Raw genomic sequence first — 13,782 nt, 5'->3', positions numbered from 1 at the left:
GATATGAAAACGACCATTACTGACTGGTTCCTGTTCTCGCGCGGAGTCTCCAGCATGCGGTCGTCGGCAACCATAAAGGTGGTGTATAGAATCAAATGGGACCCATTCCAGTTTTTCCAAAGCCAGGGGTACAATGAGGAGCCGGCCGATGCAATCGTGGGCGTTATTACATTGACTGGGTCTGCTGAAAAATCACAGGCTCTGACCTGTTCGCAGTACATGCGTCAGACGTGGCCATCATCTGGACCGCAAGTCTTGCAGTTAACCCAAGATACGCTCCGGCTTAAACCCAACCATGAGCATTCCTGTAAACCCCAAGTGCCACAGTGATGAGTTCAATTTGACTGATCGATGTGATTTAGGTACACTATCGGATGGAACTAGACTATATTCTTGTATTCATTCGTCGTCAGACTCGCAGGCATCATACTACACCGTGACAGCAATGGGTCCTTTTGAATCAGTGGTGGAAATAGGTCAACAGTATGCATGGCTTAGCGCTGCTCTTCATCCATCTCCATTTGAAAGCGGGTTGGCATTTAGTCGGGCGTTTATCAAGAACATCGGCCAAACTGAGTATGACACTTTCCCCATCACGGAATCAATGCTACCAGGAGACACCCTTTGCGAGATGGACATTGGGATATACAAAGGGGTTCAGAATCCGGCAATACCCAATGGAAAATGCTGGTACAATCTGTTTCGGAACCCGGTGGTCGCAGAGGGATTTCCCATCTCCAAACGACAGCCCATCCACGATGGCCTTGAGATACCACTCCACATGATGGCAGTGCTTCTACAGACCAGGCAGGCTGAGGACTTCTCTGGCAGGGTGGTGCTCAAAGGATTCTCGCAAATGCTGATTCAAGCTGAATGCCATCAGGATGTAGTACTGTGGCATTCGATCTGCAATGAAGCTGGAAATCGCATATCATATGCCGACAGCACATCGTTTGCCAGGGTAGATAGCGGTGTCTTTGAACTTGGAACAGCTCGCCATATCATCGGCTGGTGCTCCGATGTGAAGGTGATGGCTGGTGCGAGGGATGCCAAGTATGACTTCGCAAACTCTCGACTTCCCCGAGCAACTGAAAACTGCATGCTCAGAGATATTTCATTAAGCGGTGGGCGGATAATCAGTGGTGGAGAGAAGGTAAACATCGGCTACAAAGACACCCCAGCTCATGCTGTCCGCAATGGCTATATCCAACGGCTTAAATGGGTCTCAAAAAGGCTTCTCGTGCTGTGGGATGAGGAGGATAAACGAGGATGGTTGATAAATGGTATGACTGCTCTGCTCCATTTGGTACGCGCGTCTTTGAACCAGGACAGTCAAGACGAATTCAGCTCTGCGTTTATGCTTGATATGGCAGAAATACGTGAGTCAGCACGGCCTTACAAGTCTCAATCAGCCGCTGCTGTTCTCATCAACAAAGAAAACATGGGGTTGAAGATATATCCGGATGGCAGCGACAGCATTGTACTTGGAGACCGAGTGCAGCACCTCCACGGACTGTTAGAAAAGATCATTGATTATCAACTATGGGCTTCTCAACACGAATGGACTTCTATTGAGTCAGTCTTTCCCCACCATCTCGAAGGCTGGGATGCAAAAGACCTTATATCAGATCGGGATCCCATTTATCCTCGAGAGGCAATGCTCCGTGAGGGGGGAGAGCCTTGGGCAGGATTTGCCCGATCTGTAAATGCCGTGACGCTGTTCGGACGTGGATTTGGTGATATCATGCAACCATCCAGTAGTGCATTTTGTCCCGAATGGATCAAAGTGCCAAAAGGAATGTACTACCTCGCAGCTCCAGTCTCCGACCTCATAGAAGTGATGGAGGCATATGGGGATTCGCATTCAATCCCGATCAAACTAACAGGCGCGATAAACTGGCACAATTCAGCAAATGCCCTTGGCATGTGTCCATGTTTGAAGGGAGACCTAGTTCATACCCACCCTGTTCAAGTACTTGCTCCATCAGATATGGACGTACAACCAGTCGACGATAAGCCAACTCCACTGGTAGCGGATGGTGCCGTGATATTTGGTTACAATGAGACGTTCCAGCTATCGGTCGAGGTGGATAGATCTCACCGGCAAGGCAAGCCACTAAACAGAATCATGTCACTAGCAGACAGCGGAATTGGAGAAAGCCTGGGATCATCAATGGGGACGAGGAGCAGGGAGAGCTCGACTCGAGGCGACTCCGCAAACACATTTTCTCCAGTCCGAGTGCCTGCACCTCCATCATCCAGCTCAGGGAGTCCCATATCGGAATGTGACTTGGTAACAGCAAAGGATTATAATGTTGGTATTGTGTGTGCATTGCCAATTGAACTTCGTGCAGTGCGTGCCCTGTTCGACGCCAGGGGACCTGACTTGGAGATTCCCGATAGTGACCCCAATCACTATGCTCTGGGCTGTATAGGAAAACATCGTGTCGCCGCTGCCTGTCTTCCTGACGGAGGATATGGAACAAACTCCGCAGCAGATGTAGCTTCCAATATGAGAAGAAGCTTTCCTGCTCTTGAATTCTGTCTGATGGTTGGCATAGGGGGTGGCGTCTACTCTGAAAGACATGATATTCGGCTTGGTGATGTGGTTATCAGTAAACCAACTCATACTAATTCAGGTGTCTTACAATATGATATGGGAAAGACTCTACAGTACGGTGACTTTCAGCTGAATGGATCTTTATGTCCACCCCCAAGACGCCTCATGACAGCCATCAGTGAGCTGAGATCAGACCCTGGGTTACCTGACTATCCTCTTGAGGGGTACCTGGATACCATCTGTATTGCCAAGGGGCAACATCGATATCCTGGATTCGCACAGGATAAACTGTTCTCCTCTGACTATGCCCATGATTCGACAGGAGGCTGTGATAAGTGTGATCCAGCATATCTCATACACAGGGATCTCCGAGAATCATCCCATCCTTACTTCCATTACGGTCTAATTGCATCGGGAAATCAGGTCATGAAGGATTCAAAAACGAGGGATGAGCTGGGGAAGAAGCATGATATTCTTTGTTTTGAGATGGAAGCAGCAGGTATTATGAATACCATGCCTTGTCTAGTTATCCGTGGTATCTGTGACTATGCCGATTCACACAAGACAAAGGAATGGCAGGGATATGCTGCGGCCACTGCTGCTGCATTTGCCAAACTACTACTGACTCGAGTGAGAAGTGTCAATTCATAATAGAGATCAATGGAAGTACATAGTGTTTTCGATTCCTGCATCCCGTACATGAATCTTAACATCCACCTTCAGAGGCATGGTATAACCGAGTCTTTTACATTCATGGTTATTACTGCATGTCAACCATAAAATACCGCTAGACTAAAAGAAAAAGCCAGTCATTCCTAGTGGCCTATACTAGTCATTCCATGTTAACAATCAGGGTTGACACTGCAATAGCCTTGCTGAAGCCCGGTCTACGATCGACCCACTGGATGCCAAGAAATTTTCATTTTAGTCTAAGTACCAAGTCACTCCTACCAAGGGTGTTATAAAGTCTAAGGCGGAGAAAGTTGAGAAGAATATGCAACCTGCTTACTATACGTCATCAGACCCCACATTGGTGTTTCTGCGCTCTGTCGACACAAAGTGAGTAAGCAGCACACATGGAAGGCCCACCAGGACGGACAAGGGCGAAGAGACATTTACAACGAGTGTCGGGACTTCGCCCTTTATTAAACAATTGAAAATGGCTGATAGGATTAGTGCACCATCCGATGGGAATAGGATTGCCCTTTCAGTGGGCTGCATATCGGAGCCGTGTGAAGTGCGGTCAGCCGAAGAAAACTGGGCTGGTCTCACTGACCCGGTGCGTCGGCGAAAATTGCAGAATCGATTAAACCAGAGAATCTATCGTATGCTTCCTCTTATTGATGACCGTGGCATTGGGCTGATCTCGGATTGGCGTTCCAGGTCGACGAAGACGAGCAAAGCCTCCTGCAGACACTCAACCAAACACTGTTCCCACCGCATTGGAGCGATCACAGAGCCCTACAGTCACGGAAGATCAATGTGATGACGATGACCAGGGACGCATGAACGCGCCCGCAAGCAACGAGGGAAGAGAAACAGATGTTTTTCCATCTGAATTGAGCATTCGAAGGCCAGGATCAATACACAAGATGAGTCGGACGGAGATCTTACAGATCATGGCACAATATGAGGCTTCGGCGCGTAAAGACTACTCACTAGGTTCTCCAAGAGTCGATCAACTCTTGACTCTGATCCAGTTCACTGTGTTTCGAGCGCTTGTGGAGAATACCTCTATGCTGGGATTCACTATGGACTGGCTAGATGAAGAAACCATTTCCCCGTGGTATGCTGGTGTATCCAAAACCCGAATCAGTTTCTGCCCGACGAGTCTCCGTCCGACTTCGTTGCAACAGGAGATTTCCCACCACCCGTGGATAGATCTTTTCCCAATCCCCCAAATGAGGGACAATCTATTGCAGAGATATGGAGACTTCGATGAAACGGATCTTTGCAATGACCTTGTTGATTTCTATGATGTTTCAAACGATGAGACTGGGTTGATTGTCTGGAAAGATCCATGGCATCCGTCCGGATGGGAGGTTAGTGAGACTTTCTTGCGTAAATGGAACTGGGTTGTCAAGGGATGCGATGACCTCGCCAAATCCACCAACTATTGGCGTGGAATACGCGGAGAAAAACCTTTGGTGTTCGATATTTGACATTTGTCTTGAAAGATGGAGTATGGCATTGGAACTATTCCCTTTATTTTAGGAAAATGAATACAGGCCTACGAGGTCGTGAATTAGTCGCTACTTTATAATGGAGATTCGTGTCATGTTTACAATATTATCTTGTGGATTTATTCGCAGACACTTGCGCAATGCTGCGCTGCTAGTATAGGTTGCAATACCTTTACACAAACCTCGAGGTAAACACTTTCTGCCGGTCAATCGCCTTTTACACTTTAATCGGCCTTTGCTTGTTACTTTGAATTTTAGCCTGGCAAGCTGCTTATCATACGTCACCTGAAGCATGGGTAAGCTAAAAGAAAAACTAGAAAGCTGGTTCTGTCTTCAATTACTTGGCAATTGTTGGCCCACTTTCTCAGAGTCCAGCGTAAATCCCATTTGCTTTGGAGTGGAGTCAGAGCACCACAACGCTACAAATACTAGAGGGAGAATTTCGTGGCCCTGGTATTTGATATGCACGGTTAGGGACATTTGAAGGAACAAGATATAAAGCTGTGTTGCATTCAAATAAAAATAAGAAGCTGTTTGCTGCACAATGGTAATGTGTGTTGATAAATTATTTGGTAAGCTTTAATTCGACGAAGGATCCTCTGAGATTTCAATGATATATTTTATAAGAAGGTGGACACCAAGCAAATACCAGGGTCTGTCAACTGAAAGGAAAAACTACGTAACTACCGCGCATGTTCGGTAACAAATACCCCTAGTTGACAGGAACACAGAATGGAAACTCGATATCAAACGGGGGGGCCTTGAATTCAGAAGAAAGGGGGGCCCCTAAATCCTGGTACGAGGGATGATGCCTTGAGGTACCAAGGCATCTACCACAAGACTAATATGTTTCTAATTATGGGAACCGGATATACACTTTTAACTCCTCTGTGCGGTTGAATCGCTCGTAGTATGCCGGCACTTCTTCAATGTCGATCGTTGCGGATTCTATAAAGCTCGGGTGTGCTTTACCGGTGTGAATCATCTCGACCAGGTGCGGGGCTATTGCCTTGGGATCAACTGGTCCAGCTTGAAACTTGAGCCTTTTCGAGAAGAAGTCAGACAAAGGGAAGTCCATGCTGGGAGACATGAGGTGCCCTAGAGGCGCGCCTGGAGAATCCTCCTGGGCCATCCAGACACCGACTTGACCGATCCCACCTCCAACATGAGTGGCAGAAATCATTTGCTGGACAATGATGTCTTGCTGATGCTCCAACTGAGGATTCAACGCTTCCATACCAACACAGTCAACTGAGCGCATAACGCCGGATGGCTCGAGCGCAAGGATTTGTTCAACTGGATCGGATTCGGCAAAGTTGATCGGAATAGCCCCAATTGAGACTGCACGTTCCAGCCGCATAGGAACATGGTCAACTGAGTATACCCGCGATGCACCGCGCATAATAGCAGAGTAAGCGGCAAGCAGGCCCACTGGTCCAGCGCCAAACACGGCAACAGTATCACCTGGCTCAAAGCCCGAAAAATCAAGCGCTGTCCATGCAGTACCGAAAATGTCCGAAACGGTGAGATAGTCCTGTTCAACTGTCACATTTGTGGTGTTGGCGGTGACTGGAATGGGGATAAGATTTGCATCCGCAAATGGGATCCTGGCGTATTGAGCTGTTATTGGAAGTTAGCCATTGTCTCATCTTTGGTCTACTAAAACCCGTAAAATTACTTTCGTTGAAGGGCAACATACCTTGAAGACCGTCGGACAGCGCTGCTCCATTCCCGAAATACTCGAGCACTTCAGGCTCCATCTGAATTTGCCCGTGGTTTGCCGTATCAGGTATGATCACGTAGTCACCCACATCGAATGCTGAAACCGCGCCCCCAATTTGCTCAATATAGCCAACCGCTTCATGACCCATTGTCCAAGGTGGCGTGCCACCGGCCACTCCGTGATAAACGTGAAGATCCGACCCACATAGTGCAGACATCGTGATACGAACAACAGCATCGGTGGAGTTTTGAATCACTGGCATTGGAAGGTTCTGCACAGTCATCTGAAAAGGATTGCCCTGGTACACAACTCCCCGCATGGTAGCGTTGGTTGTCGCATTAACAAGTCCAGCTAATGTCATATTGAAAAATTCGAAAATGGAAATTGACCGCAGGAAATCAAAGGGTTAAGGAACGTGTGATTGAAAGTCAGGGTATTTGGGATTTCTGTGGGATGGTGCTGTTATATACCAATTAGTCGTTTCTTGGCTCCATCGTTATATACTGTTATCTCCGTTCGTCTCCTCTTGGCAGATGACACCGCATGTCATCAAGGGGGATTCATTCCATCTGATTGTCAATTGAGCTTTAGGCCGGATACTAAGATTCTTGGACAAAGTATCTGTAACAAATGGAGAGCAAATGGGAAATGCAGCTGAGACAACGGGTCTACTTCCAAATCCGTGATTTTTGCTATAGTTACCTACCTGCCATTTGAAAATAGTCTGCTTATTATACGTCATGAAATGTGGGGACCATATTTCATGGTTCACAGTCGTTCCAGCATTCTGACTTTATCTGGAGTTTAGCAGAGTAAGCCTTGATATTCATAACTAAATGCTGAATTCAAATAATTGCGTGCCTGGGACATAAATAAAGACCGCTATCCCTTACGATTTCTACTGCCTTCATTCACATCGCTTCATCAATTCATCTCCAGCAAGCTACCATCATGCCTTTGCCTGTTCATCCTATGGCTCGCTCGCCCCTTGATCGCCATCGTCAGTTGGCTCCATCTGCAGCGGTCCGGGTTTCTCCACTTTGTCTTGGTGCTATGAACTTTGGTGACGCGTGGAAAGATTGGCTGGGCGAATGTTCAAAGGAGACTGTGTTTGAGATCCTTGATTACTTCGTTAGCCAAGGCGGCAACTTCATCGATACTGCCAACAACTACCAGAACGAAGAATCCGAGAAATGGATCGGGGAATGGATTACCCAGAGGCAAAACCGTGATGAACTCGTCCTCGCCACCAAGTTCTCCAGCAGCTACAAAAACCATGAGGATGACAAGCTTCAATCAAACTATGGCGGCAACAGCGCCAAGTCTATGCGTGTGTCCTTGGAATCCTCACTCCAAAAGCTGCAAACGAGCTATATCGATCTTTTTTATCTTCACTGGTGGGATTACAGTGTTTCGATTCCCGAGTTGATGCATAGCCTCAACGACTTGGTCGTCACGGGGAAGGTCATATATCTGGGGATTTCTGATAGCCCCGCCTGGGTAGTTGCCAAGGCCAATCAATACGCTCGTGATCATGGTTTACGCCAGTTCTCTGTATACCAAGGTCTTTGGAACGCTTCCATCCGGGATTTCGAGCGAGAGATCCTTCCGATGTGCCGTGATGAAAACATGGGCGTGATTCCTTGGGGAACCCTGGGCCAGGGCCAATTTCACACGGAAGCCGGGTTCAAGGAGCGGGAGCAGAACAATCCCGGGCGCAAAGGACGGGGTCCCTCGGATGACGAGAAACGTGTTTCCAAGACCCTAGAGGCAATTGCCAATGCGAAGAAGACGGATCTTACTAGCATTGCCCTCGCCTACGTCCGCCACAAAGCCCCTTATGTTTTCCCGATTGTCGGTGGGAGAAAGGTTGAGCATCTCCGAGGGAACATTGATGCATTGAACGTATCCCTCAATGTCGAGGAGATAAAGCAGATCGAGGAAGCCTATGTCTTTGATCCTGGCTTCCCTCATACCTTGCTCAGCGGCACTCTTTTCGATGGTAGCTCTCCACGTGCTCCTGACGGCCCCGGAGACGTGTGGTTGACCAAGTTAATGGGAAACTTTGACTGGGTGCAGCCAGGACGGCCAATTGAGTGGACTAGAAATGCTCCTGATTCTAGATAACTTTTAGGCCAGAAACAAGATTGTTGACCACCTTTGAAAATGCCAAGGCAGTTTCATTTCCAATACATCGAGAAATGTGTTCTTTATTCATAGCGGAACCAATTCCCAGAGAAATGATATAGTTGATGTAGATGAATCAGTATCAGAACTGTAAAGTACATCCCTGTACGACAGTTACCCTCGACAGAATGTCTTTCTCTTTCCTTCCACCTCTCTGAGCGCACTTTGCACTCTGTCAACTAGCTCTTTCTCTTTCTCTACCCCCGCACTGATCCGGACGATATGCTTCTCCAATCCATTTTTCTCCGCCCAGTCCAGCTCATCCAAGTGTGCCAGTTGAGTATATGGAATTGCCAGGGTAAAATCTGTTCCCAAGCTAGGACCCTTGGATACATCGAGTGTATCGTAAAAGACAATCGCATCGTCTGGGTCGTGGAATATGATACTAAACATACACCCGTAGCCGCCATTCCTTCGTTTGACTTGGTCATAGAATACCCTCGATGGGACCATGCTGGGATAGTACACTTTATCGACCAATGGGTGGGCCTCGAGAAGAGTGGCCATGGTGAGGGCATTGCTATTGGACTGATGGACTCGTTGTTCAAAGTTCGTAGCATTATTGGCTAGGACAATAGCGTCGAGAGGGAAGAGGAGATCTTCATAGATGGAAGTAACTGCCGAATGGATCTCGTGATAGTGAGGGGAATTCGGGTTGACGACGACACTGTAGCTGTTAGTCAAGAATATAGCCAGCAGTCATAGAAAGATACCTTCCACCCATCACGTTGCAGACTCCACTGAATATCTTGGTCAAACTGGTTATGACCACATCGGCATATGGGAGCACATCGACATTGACAAAAGAGGCAATCGTCTCATCACAAGCGATGATAAACCCATATCGCCTGGCCAAAGCGTGGATACGAGGGAGATTGGGAGATTTCAACTGCGGATTGGAAGGCAGTTCGCAGAATAGAACTCGGATTTTATTTCCTGCTTGCAATGAAGCCTCAAGGTTGTTCAGTTCCTCTTCATTGCTTTGGCTCAGCCAAGTGTACCGATTATACCCGCTTGCTTCAACGCAATGGAGGGTTTCAGCGTATGGCCATCTATTATGACACATGTTAACGAGTGCTGCAATGCAGTGATTCTGGATAAACCTGCCCATAAAGTACTGCTTCGGAGTTTGTGCTGTCTGTCGGGATCAATGCCCTGATAACAGCTGCGATAGCACACATTCCTTTGGGATATAGGAAGACATCATTGGTCGTGACTGGGCGATGGTCTGGTTTCTCAGAAGTGACAAAGTGAGAAATGAGCTGTTTTATCGATCTCTTCTCGACTATGCCTGGAGGTATTCTTTGGGAAATAAACTTCAAAAATGGCGATGTTTCAAAACGAGTGTTGTTGGAGTGGGAAGTCATCGATGGGAGTGCGACAAGGGAACATTCGGCATGGCGGCTCGATATGCCATCACCAAAGATGGCCCAGAAGTCCATAGCAGACGACAAGCAGCTTTGGGGCAGAATAGCAACTGAAAAGGCGAGCCACTGGGCCTCGATATCCTTTGATTCAGGCAAAGAGAACTGCACCGAGCAGAAGGACTGGTCTGGGTATTTAGCTGCTAACGTTGCTATAAGTCTTCGAGAGGCATCACTGGAAGGGAATATCAAACATGTCGTTTGATCAGATAGGGAAAGTCTCGCAGATACAGCGTCGGTCAGATTCTGCACCGTCTGGTGCAGATAGAACCTGAAGATATGAATCATACTCGAAGTGATTGTGAAGGACTACCGACCTTGGGTAGCAAGATTGCAGCACATCCATGGCCCATGACTGACGCTCTCTCCATATCCATATCGAGTCCCATGTTGGCATCGAAACACTCACAGCCTAGTCTGTCAGTACTTTGTCTCTTGAAATACAGAGAATCGTACGTGTTTATCATGGAGCGGCATGGCTGCCCCAAATGGGAGCATATGCGGGGAACTCATCGTGACTTTATGTCGACAGTGGGAGTAGAAACAAATATTCAAGAAATGGAGTCTATGGTGAAGTAGTTTGATCTGACCAAAGTCGGTGTATGGAGTATATCGTGCTATCTGACGTGTTCATGCATGACTTGTCACACCCCGCGTTCGTCACTTGACGTCTTCCTCTGTATGCTTTCCTTGGTTGGCATATCTTTCCCATACAGAAAGATGGCTTTTTTTTGCAAAGACAGTTTTGGAGACCCCTCCGAATGTCATTGAGGAAGCCTTCCACCTAGGCCGGTCCCAGTGGATGGAATGTCCTAGAATCGACGATTGGAAATCGTCCTCTCCGTTTCCACTTTTTCAAGAGCTCAACATCCGCATCATCAGTAGAAATGCCACAGTCTTGGCCATTCTATTCCTTCCAAGACCAACTGTCGTGCGAAACAATAAACATCCTCCGGATTACTTTGGCTGAACATCAGCGCCAATCTCCTGGGCCGGCAAAGTCCCCGCTAGAAATGCATCTCAAAGAGTATGAGTGTGAGGCTATTGCCATGACGGGCCGTCGGGTTGGCGATGAGCAGGCGACAGGCCATACCTGCGATCCATCCGAGGCCATTAAACGTACTGGAGGTGACGGCCGATTATATTCGCAGCCACTCTTGGAACAGTTAACTTGGCCAAGGACAGCGGCAACAATAACGATAAACTTTCGATTGGAAATACTTACACAAAACTACATCAATGATGCCATGTCTTTTGCCGCAGTCGATGGTGATCATATACCGGTGGTCTTTCTTGCACAAGCAACAGCCCATCCGGGATTTGCCACTGCAATTAACATCGGCATCCCACCCGACATTCAATGTTTGTCGACGTTACAAAGACACATTAATTTATAATCATCAACCATATTAGCTCGAGTAAATATTTAAAGGCTGGTCCCCCTGATAGAATAGGACTACGCTCTATACTTTCATTCCACCACTTCTTTTCTATACAAAATGTCCAGTGGCACTCGATTTCCCGCTCGCACCCGCGATGAAATGCCCACTCAGGCTGAGAAAGATGTTCATGATGTCCTCCACTCGAGACTTGCTGAGATGATCGGTCAAGACAATAAAAAGGTATGCCGAGTCCACTGAGTGCCTACTTGTGCTGATTAGCAGGTCATCTGCTCGCCTGATGGAAAACTGCTGGGCCATTTCCAGACTGCCACCTATACACCGGCCTTTTCCAAGTCCTTTTACGACACCATCGGCCAGCTATACGCACTTCCGATCGAGCCCAATGTGAGAGAGATCTGTGTCTTACTCTCTGCAGCCCACTTCAAGTCCAAATATCCGGCCTACGTCCGCGCTCCGATGGTGAAGCAGTTTACCACCTTGACGACGGAGCAAACTCGTGCTCTCATGGCCGGGGAGAGGCCTGTTGATCTGAAGAAGAATGAAGAAATTACATTCGATATTCTTCAAGAGCTTCAAGTCACTCGTGGACCTCTTTCCGACGAGACATTCAACGAAGCTGTCCACCTGCTCGGCAAGGAACAGACTCTGTCTGTCATCTACTTTGCAGGTCTGTATTCAATGATTTCCATTTTGGCCAACGGAGCGGATGTCGGTCTTCCATATGGAGAAGATGAGGTTACAGTCTGATATTCTCAATATGCTTTACATGATCCAATATTCCTATCAAATCCAATCAAACTTGACCTTTGAGGACAGGACAGTGTCCTTACAGCTGGAAATCCAGTCTCCCTCCCTGTTGCTAGTCTGCCCTCTGTCTCGTGCCTGCTCTGCAAGGCGATCCGTCAGCTCTTCATTCGTCCCGGCATCCCATAGATAGTCGTCGTCTGGCAGTGTAAAGTGTAAATTCCCCAGTGTCAGAAGATCGTGAGGCTGTACTTGATGGTCATCCAAGACTGGACAAACCTCGCAGCTCTTGCAGACTTTGTATAGAGCCATGGAAAACCGTTTGGTCTCCTCCACTGCCACCCACACACAAACAATTGGAGCAGTATCGCTGGATTGTGCCAGGATATCGGCATAGCAGAACATGCCCTGTTTAATGCAGGTTTTTACAAGGGCATACAGGAGGTGATAGTCGCTTGCTGGAATCTCCAGCTTCAGATCGATGCCGACAGATGATTGTTTCCGAGTAATTAAGGAGAAGATGATGTGCAGAAGAATTGCCTGGTAAGTGGCAGTTGGCCATGGAGATATAATTCGATCACTTTCTGTATACGACGTGTCCCATTGATCCTATACAGATTAGCTGCGATAACCATGCATTATCGGTGACATACTCTATGCTGCTCAATCAACACACGATGTCTCTGATGAAGGCTCTTCGCTGCGTCTTTGGCGACTGCATCACCACTGAGCCATAGGCCAATCATGTAGACTGTCTGTACCAGCAGGGCCGGTTCATTGTCTTTGTCAAATGATCCTCTGTGCAGGATTGGCCATGCTGGGTGGAACTGATTAAAATATATGTCGATGTAGTGTTGCGTATTCGACAGGTCATGACTGGGCTGTTCAATTGACATCTGTTCGTCTGGAATATCTGGAGAATGACTCTCTAGAGAGCAGCGTATCTGCCTCTCTCTGCAACGATCACAAGGAATCCCTCCGGTGCAGCGAGACTTGCGGGAATTGCAGCCATTGCAGGCTTTTGGTCTTCGAGATAAATTGCATTCCACATCCGGGTGATGATGGTGCATATGTCTTCGCAGCGTGTCACTAGACCTACATTAGCGAAGCAATCAAAATATTGTCAATCCATGTACCTCCTTCTAAACGTCGAGGCACAGTGGCTGCACGGAAACATGCGGCAATGCTGGGCTGCGTGGCGATTCAGGTGTTCTTTGCGGCTGTAGCGCAGACTACAGCCAGGGAAATGACATTGATATTTTCGATCAGGCATCAGGAATGTTATTTCATATATTCGTATTCTGTGTTTCACCTGTCTTAAAATCTGAATTGCTTAGATTCTTTGAAGTGGAATTAATGTTGTGTGGTTCCGTGGGATGCCGGTGGGATGCCGACCGATGACTACACGATGCAATGGCCAGAATTTGAAGATATTTTATTTGCACGCTGCAACTGTCGATGATTCAAGGGAGATAGAAGCTCTGACTTGATATACTTATGCCGGATTCGACACAACTCCAATGAACAGATTATTCGCAGTGCCCCAGAATCCGATCAG

General features: G+C 47.6%; 8 protein-coding genes across 8 annotated transcripts; 5 read left to right on the top strand and 3 right to left on the bottom strand.

Annotated features, from left to right (window-relative positions):
* Nucleotides 1-3: 3 nt before the first annotated feature.
* Nucleotides 4-3,211, top strand: ASPWEDRAFT_109162 (5'-methylthioadenosine/S-adenosylhomocysteine nucleosidase family protein; the record flags this gene model as incomplete). The annotated part of the gene is made up of 2 exons (XM_040828060.1): nt 4-307; nt 363-3,211. The coding sequence occupies 2 exons, from the start codon at nt 4-6 to the stop codon at nt 3,209-3,211; spliced, it is 3,153 nt and encodes a 1,050-aa protein (XP_040689981.1).
* Nucleotides 3,212-3,648: 437 nt separating this feature from the next.
* Nucleotides 3,649-4,836, top strand: ASPWEDRAFT_129854 (DUF3425 domain-containing protein). Its single transcript, XM_040829260.1, has 2 exons — nt 3,649-3,885; nt 3,944-4,836. The coding sequence occupies exons 1-2, from the start codon at nt 3,720-3,722 to the stop codon at nt 4,720-4,722; spliced, it is 945 nt and encodes a 314-aa protein (XP_040689980.1). The 5' UTR covers nt 3,649-3,719; the 3' UTR covers nt 4,723-4,836.
* A 763-nt stretch (nt 4,837-5,599) lies between these two features.
* Nucleotides 5,600-6,785, bottom strand: ASPWEDRAFT_108123 (uncharacterized protein; the record flags this gene model as incomplete). The annotated part of the gene is made up of 2 exons (XM_040827948.1): nt 5,600-6,363; nt 6,443-6,785. 2 exons carry the CDS (start codon nt 6,783-6,785, stop codon nt 5,600-5,602), a joined length of 1,107 nt encoding a protein of 368 aa, XP_040689979.1.
* Nucleotides 6,786-7,417: 632 nt separating this feature from the next.
* On the top strand, nt 7,418-8,593 carry ASPWEDRAFT_25791 (aldo/keto reductase; the record flags this gene model as incomplete). The annotated part of the gene is made up of 1 exon (XM_040832773.1): nt 7,418-8,593. One exon carries the CDS (start codon nt 7,418-7,420, stop codon nt 8,591-8,593), a length of 1,176 nt encoding a protein of 391 aa, XP_040689978.1.
* Nucleotides 8,536-10,630, bottom strand: ASPWEDRAFT_37878 (uncharacterized protein). Its single transcript, XM_040834775.1, has 5 exons — nt 10,534-10,630; nt 10,395-10,489; nt 9,761-10,348; nt 9,367-9,705; nt 8,536-9,320 (listed from the first exon to the last, which is right to left on the bottom strand). Exons 1-5 carry the CDS (start codon nt 10,552-10,554, stop codon nt 8,768-8,770), a joined length of 1,596 nt encoding a protein of 531 aa, XP_040689977.1. The 5' UTR covers nt 10,555-10,630; the 3' UTR covers nt 8,536-8,767.
* Nucleotides 10,631-10,686: 56 nt separating this feature from the next.
* Nucleotides 10,687-11,705, top strand: ASPWEDRAFT_404088 (uncharacterized protein). The gene has a single exon (XM_040835316.1). The coding sequence runs from the start codon at nt 10,965-10,967 to the stop codon at nt 11,472-11,474; it is 510 nt and encodes a 169-aa protein (XP_040689976.1). The 5' UTR covers nt 10,687-10,964; the 3' UTR covers nt 11,475-11,705.
* Nucleotides 11,706-11,765: 60 nt separating this feature from the next.
* Nucleotides 11,766-12,227, top strand: ASPWEDRAFT_107977 (uncharacterized protein; the record flags this gene model as incomplete). The annotated part of the gene is made up of 1 exon (XM_040827932.1): nt 11,766-12,227. A coding segment is annotated over one exon (462 nt), but the record flags the coding sequence as incomplete, so codon positions are not given.
* ASPWEDRAFT_37873 (uncharacterized protein) lies at nt 11,992-13,654 on the bottom strand. The gene is made up of 3 exons (XM_040834774.1): nt 13,361-13,654; nt 12,878-13,313; nt 11,992-12,833 (listed from the first exon to the last, which is right to left on the bottom strand). The coding sequence occupies exons 1-3, from the start codon at nt 13,495-13,497 to the stop codon at nt 12,264-12,266; spliced, it is 1,143 nt and encodes a 380-aa protein (XP_040689974.1). The 5' UTR covers nt 13,498-13,654; the 3' UTR covers nt 11,992-12,263.
* Nucleotides 13,655-13,782: the final 128 nt, after the last annotated feature.

The sequence above is a fragment of the Aspergillus wentii genome, assembly GCF_001890725.1.
Source record: "Aspergillus wentii DTO 134E9 unplaced genomic scaffold ASPWEscaffold_3, whole genome shotgun sequence".
NCBI lineage: Eukaryota > Fungi > Ascomycota > Eurotiomycetes > Eurotiales > Aspergillaceae > Aspergillus > Aspergillus wentii.
This window is presented reverse-complemented; position numbering and strand designations above follow the sequence as displayed.

Excerpts from the sequence above, each read along its gene's own strand:
- ASPWEDRAFT_37873 (XM_040834774.1), bottom strand. The coding sequence starts at position 13,497 with ATGCCTGATCGAAAATATCAATGTCATTTCCCTGGCTGTAGTCTGCGC. Across the intron at positions 13,314-13,360 it reads GCCTCGACGTTTAGAAGGAG|TGACACGCTGCGAAGACATA; the intron begins GTACATGGATTG and ends ATGTAGGTCTAG. Across the intron at positions 12,834-12,877 it reads TGTTGATTGAGCAGCATAGA|GATCAATGGGACACGTCGTA; the intron begins GTATGTCACCGA and ends TAATCTGTATAG.
- ASPWEDRAFT_129854 (XM_040829260.1), top strand. The coding sequence starts at position 3,720 with ATGGCTGATAGGATTAGTGCACCATCCGATGGGAATAGGATTGCCCTT. Across the intron at positions 3,886-3,943 it reads ATTAAACCAGAGAATCTATC|GTCGACGAAGACGAGCAAAG; the intron begins GTATGCTTCCTC and ends TTGGCGTTCCAG.
- ASPWEDRAFT_37878 (XM_040834775.1), bottom strand. The coding sequence starts at position 10,554 with ATGCCGCTCCATGATAAACAC. Across the intron at positions 10,349-10,394 it reads CTGCAATCTTGCTACCCAAG|GTTCTATCTGCACCAGACGG; the intron begins GTCGGTAGTCCT and ends TCATATCTTCAG. Across the intron at positions 9,706-9,760 it reads TCCGAAGCAGTACTTTATGG|ATGGCCATACGCTGAAACCC; the intron begins GCAGGTTTATCC and ends GTGTCATAATAG.
- ASPWEDRAFT_404088 (XM_040835316.1), top strand. The coding sequence starts at position 10,965 with ATGCCACAGTCTTGGCCATTCTATTCCTTCCAAGACCAACTGTCGTGC.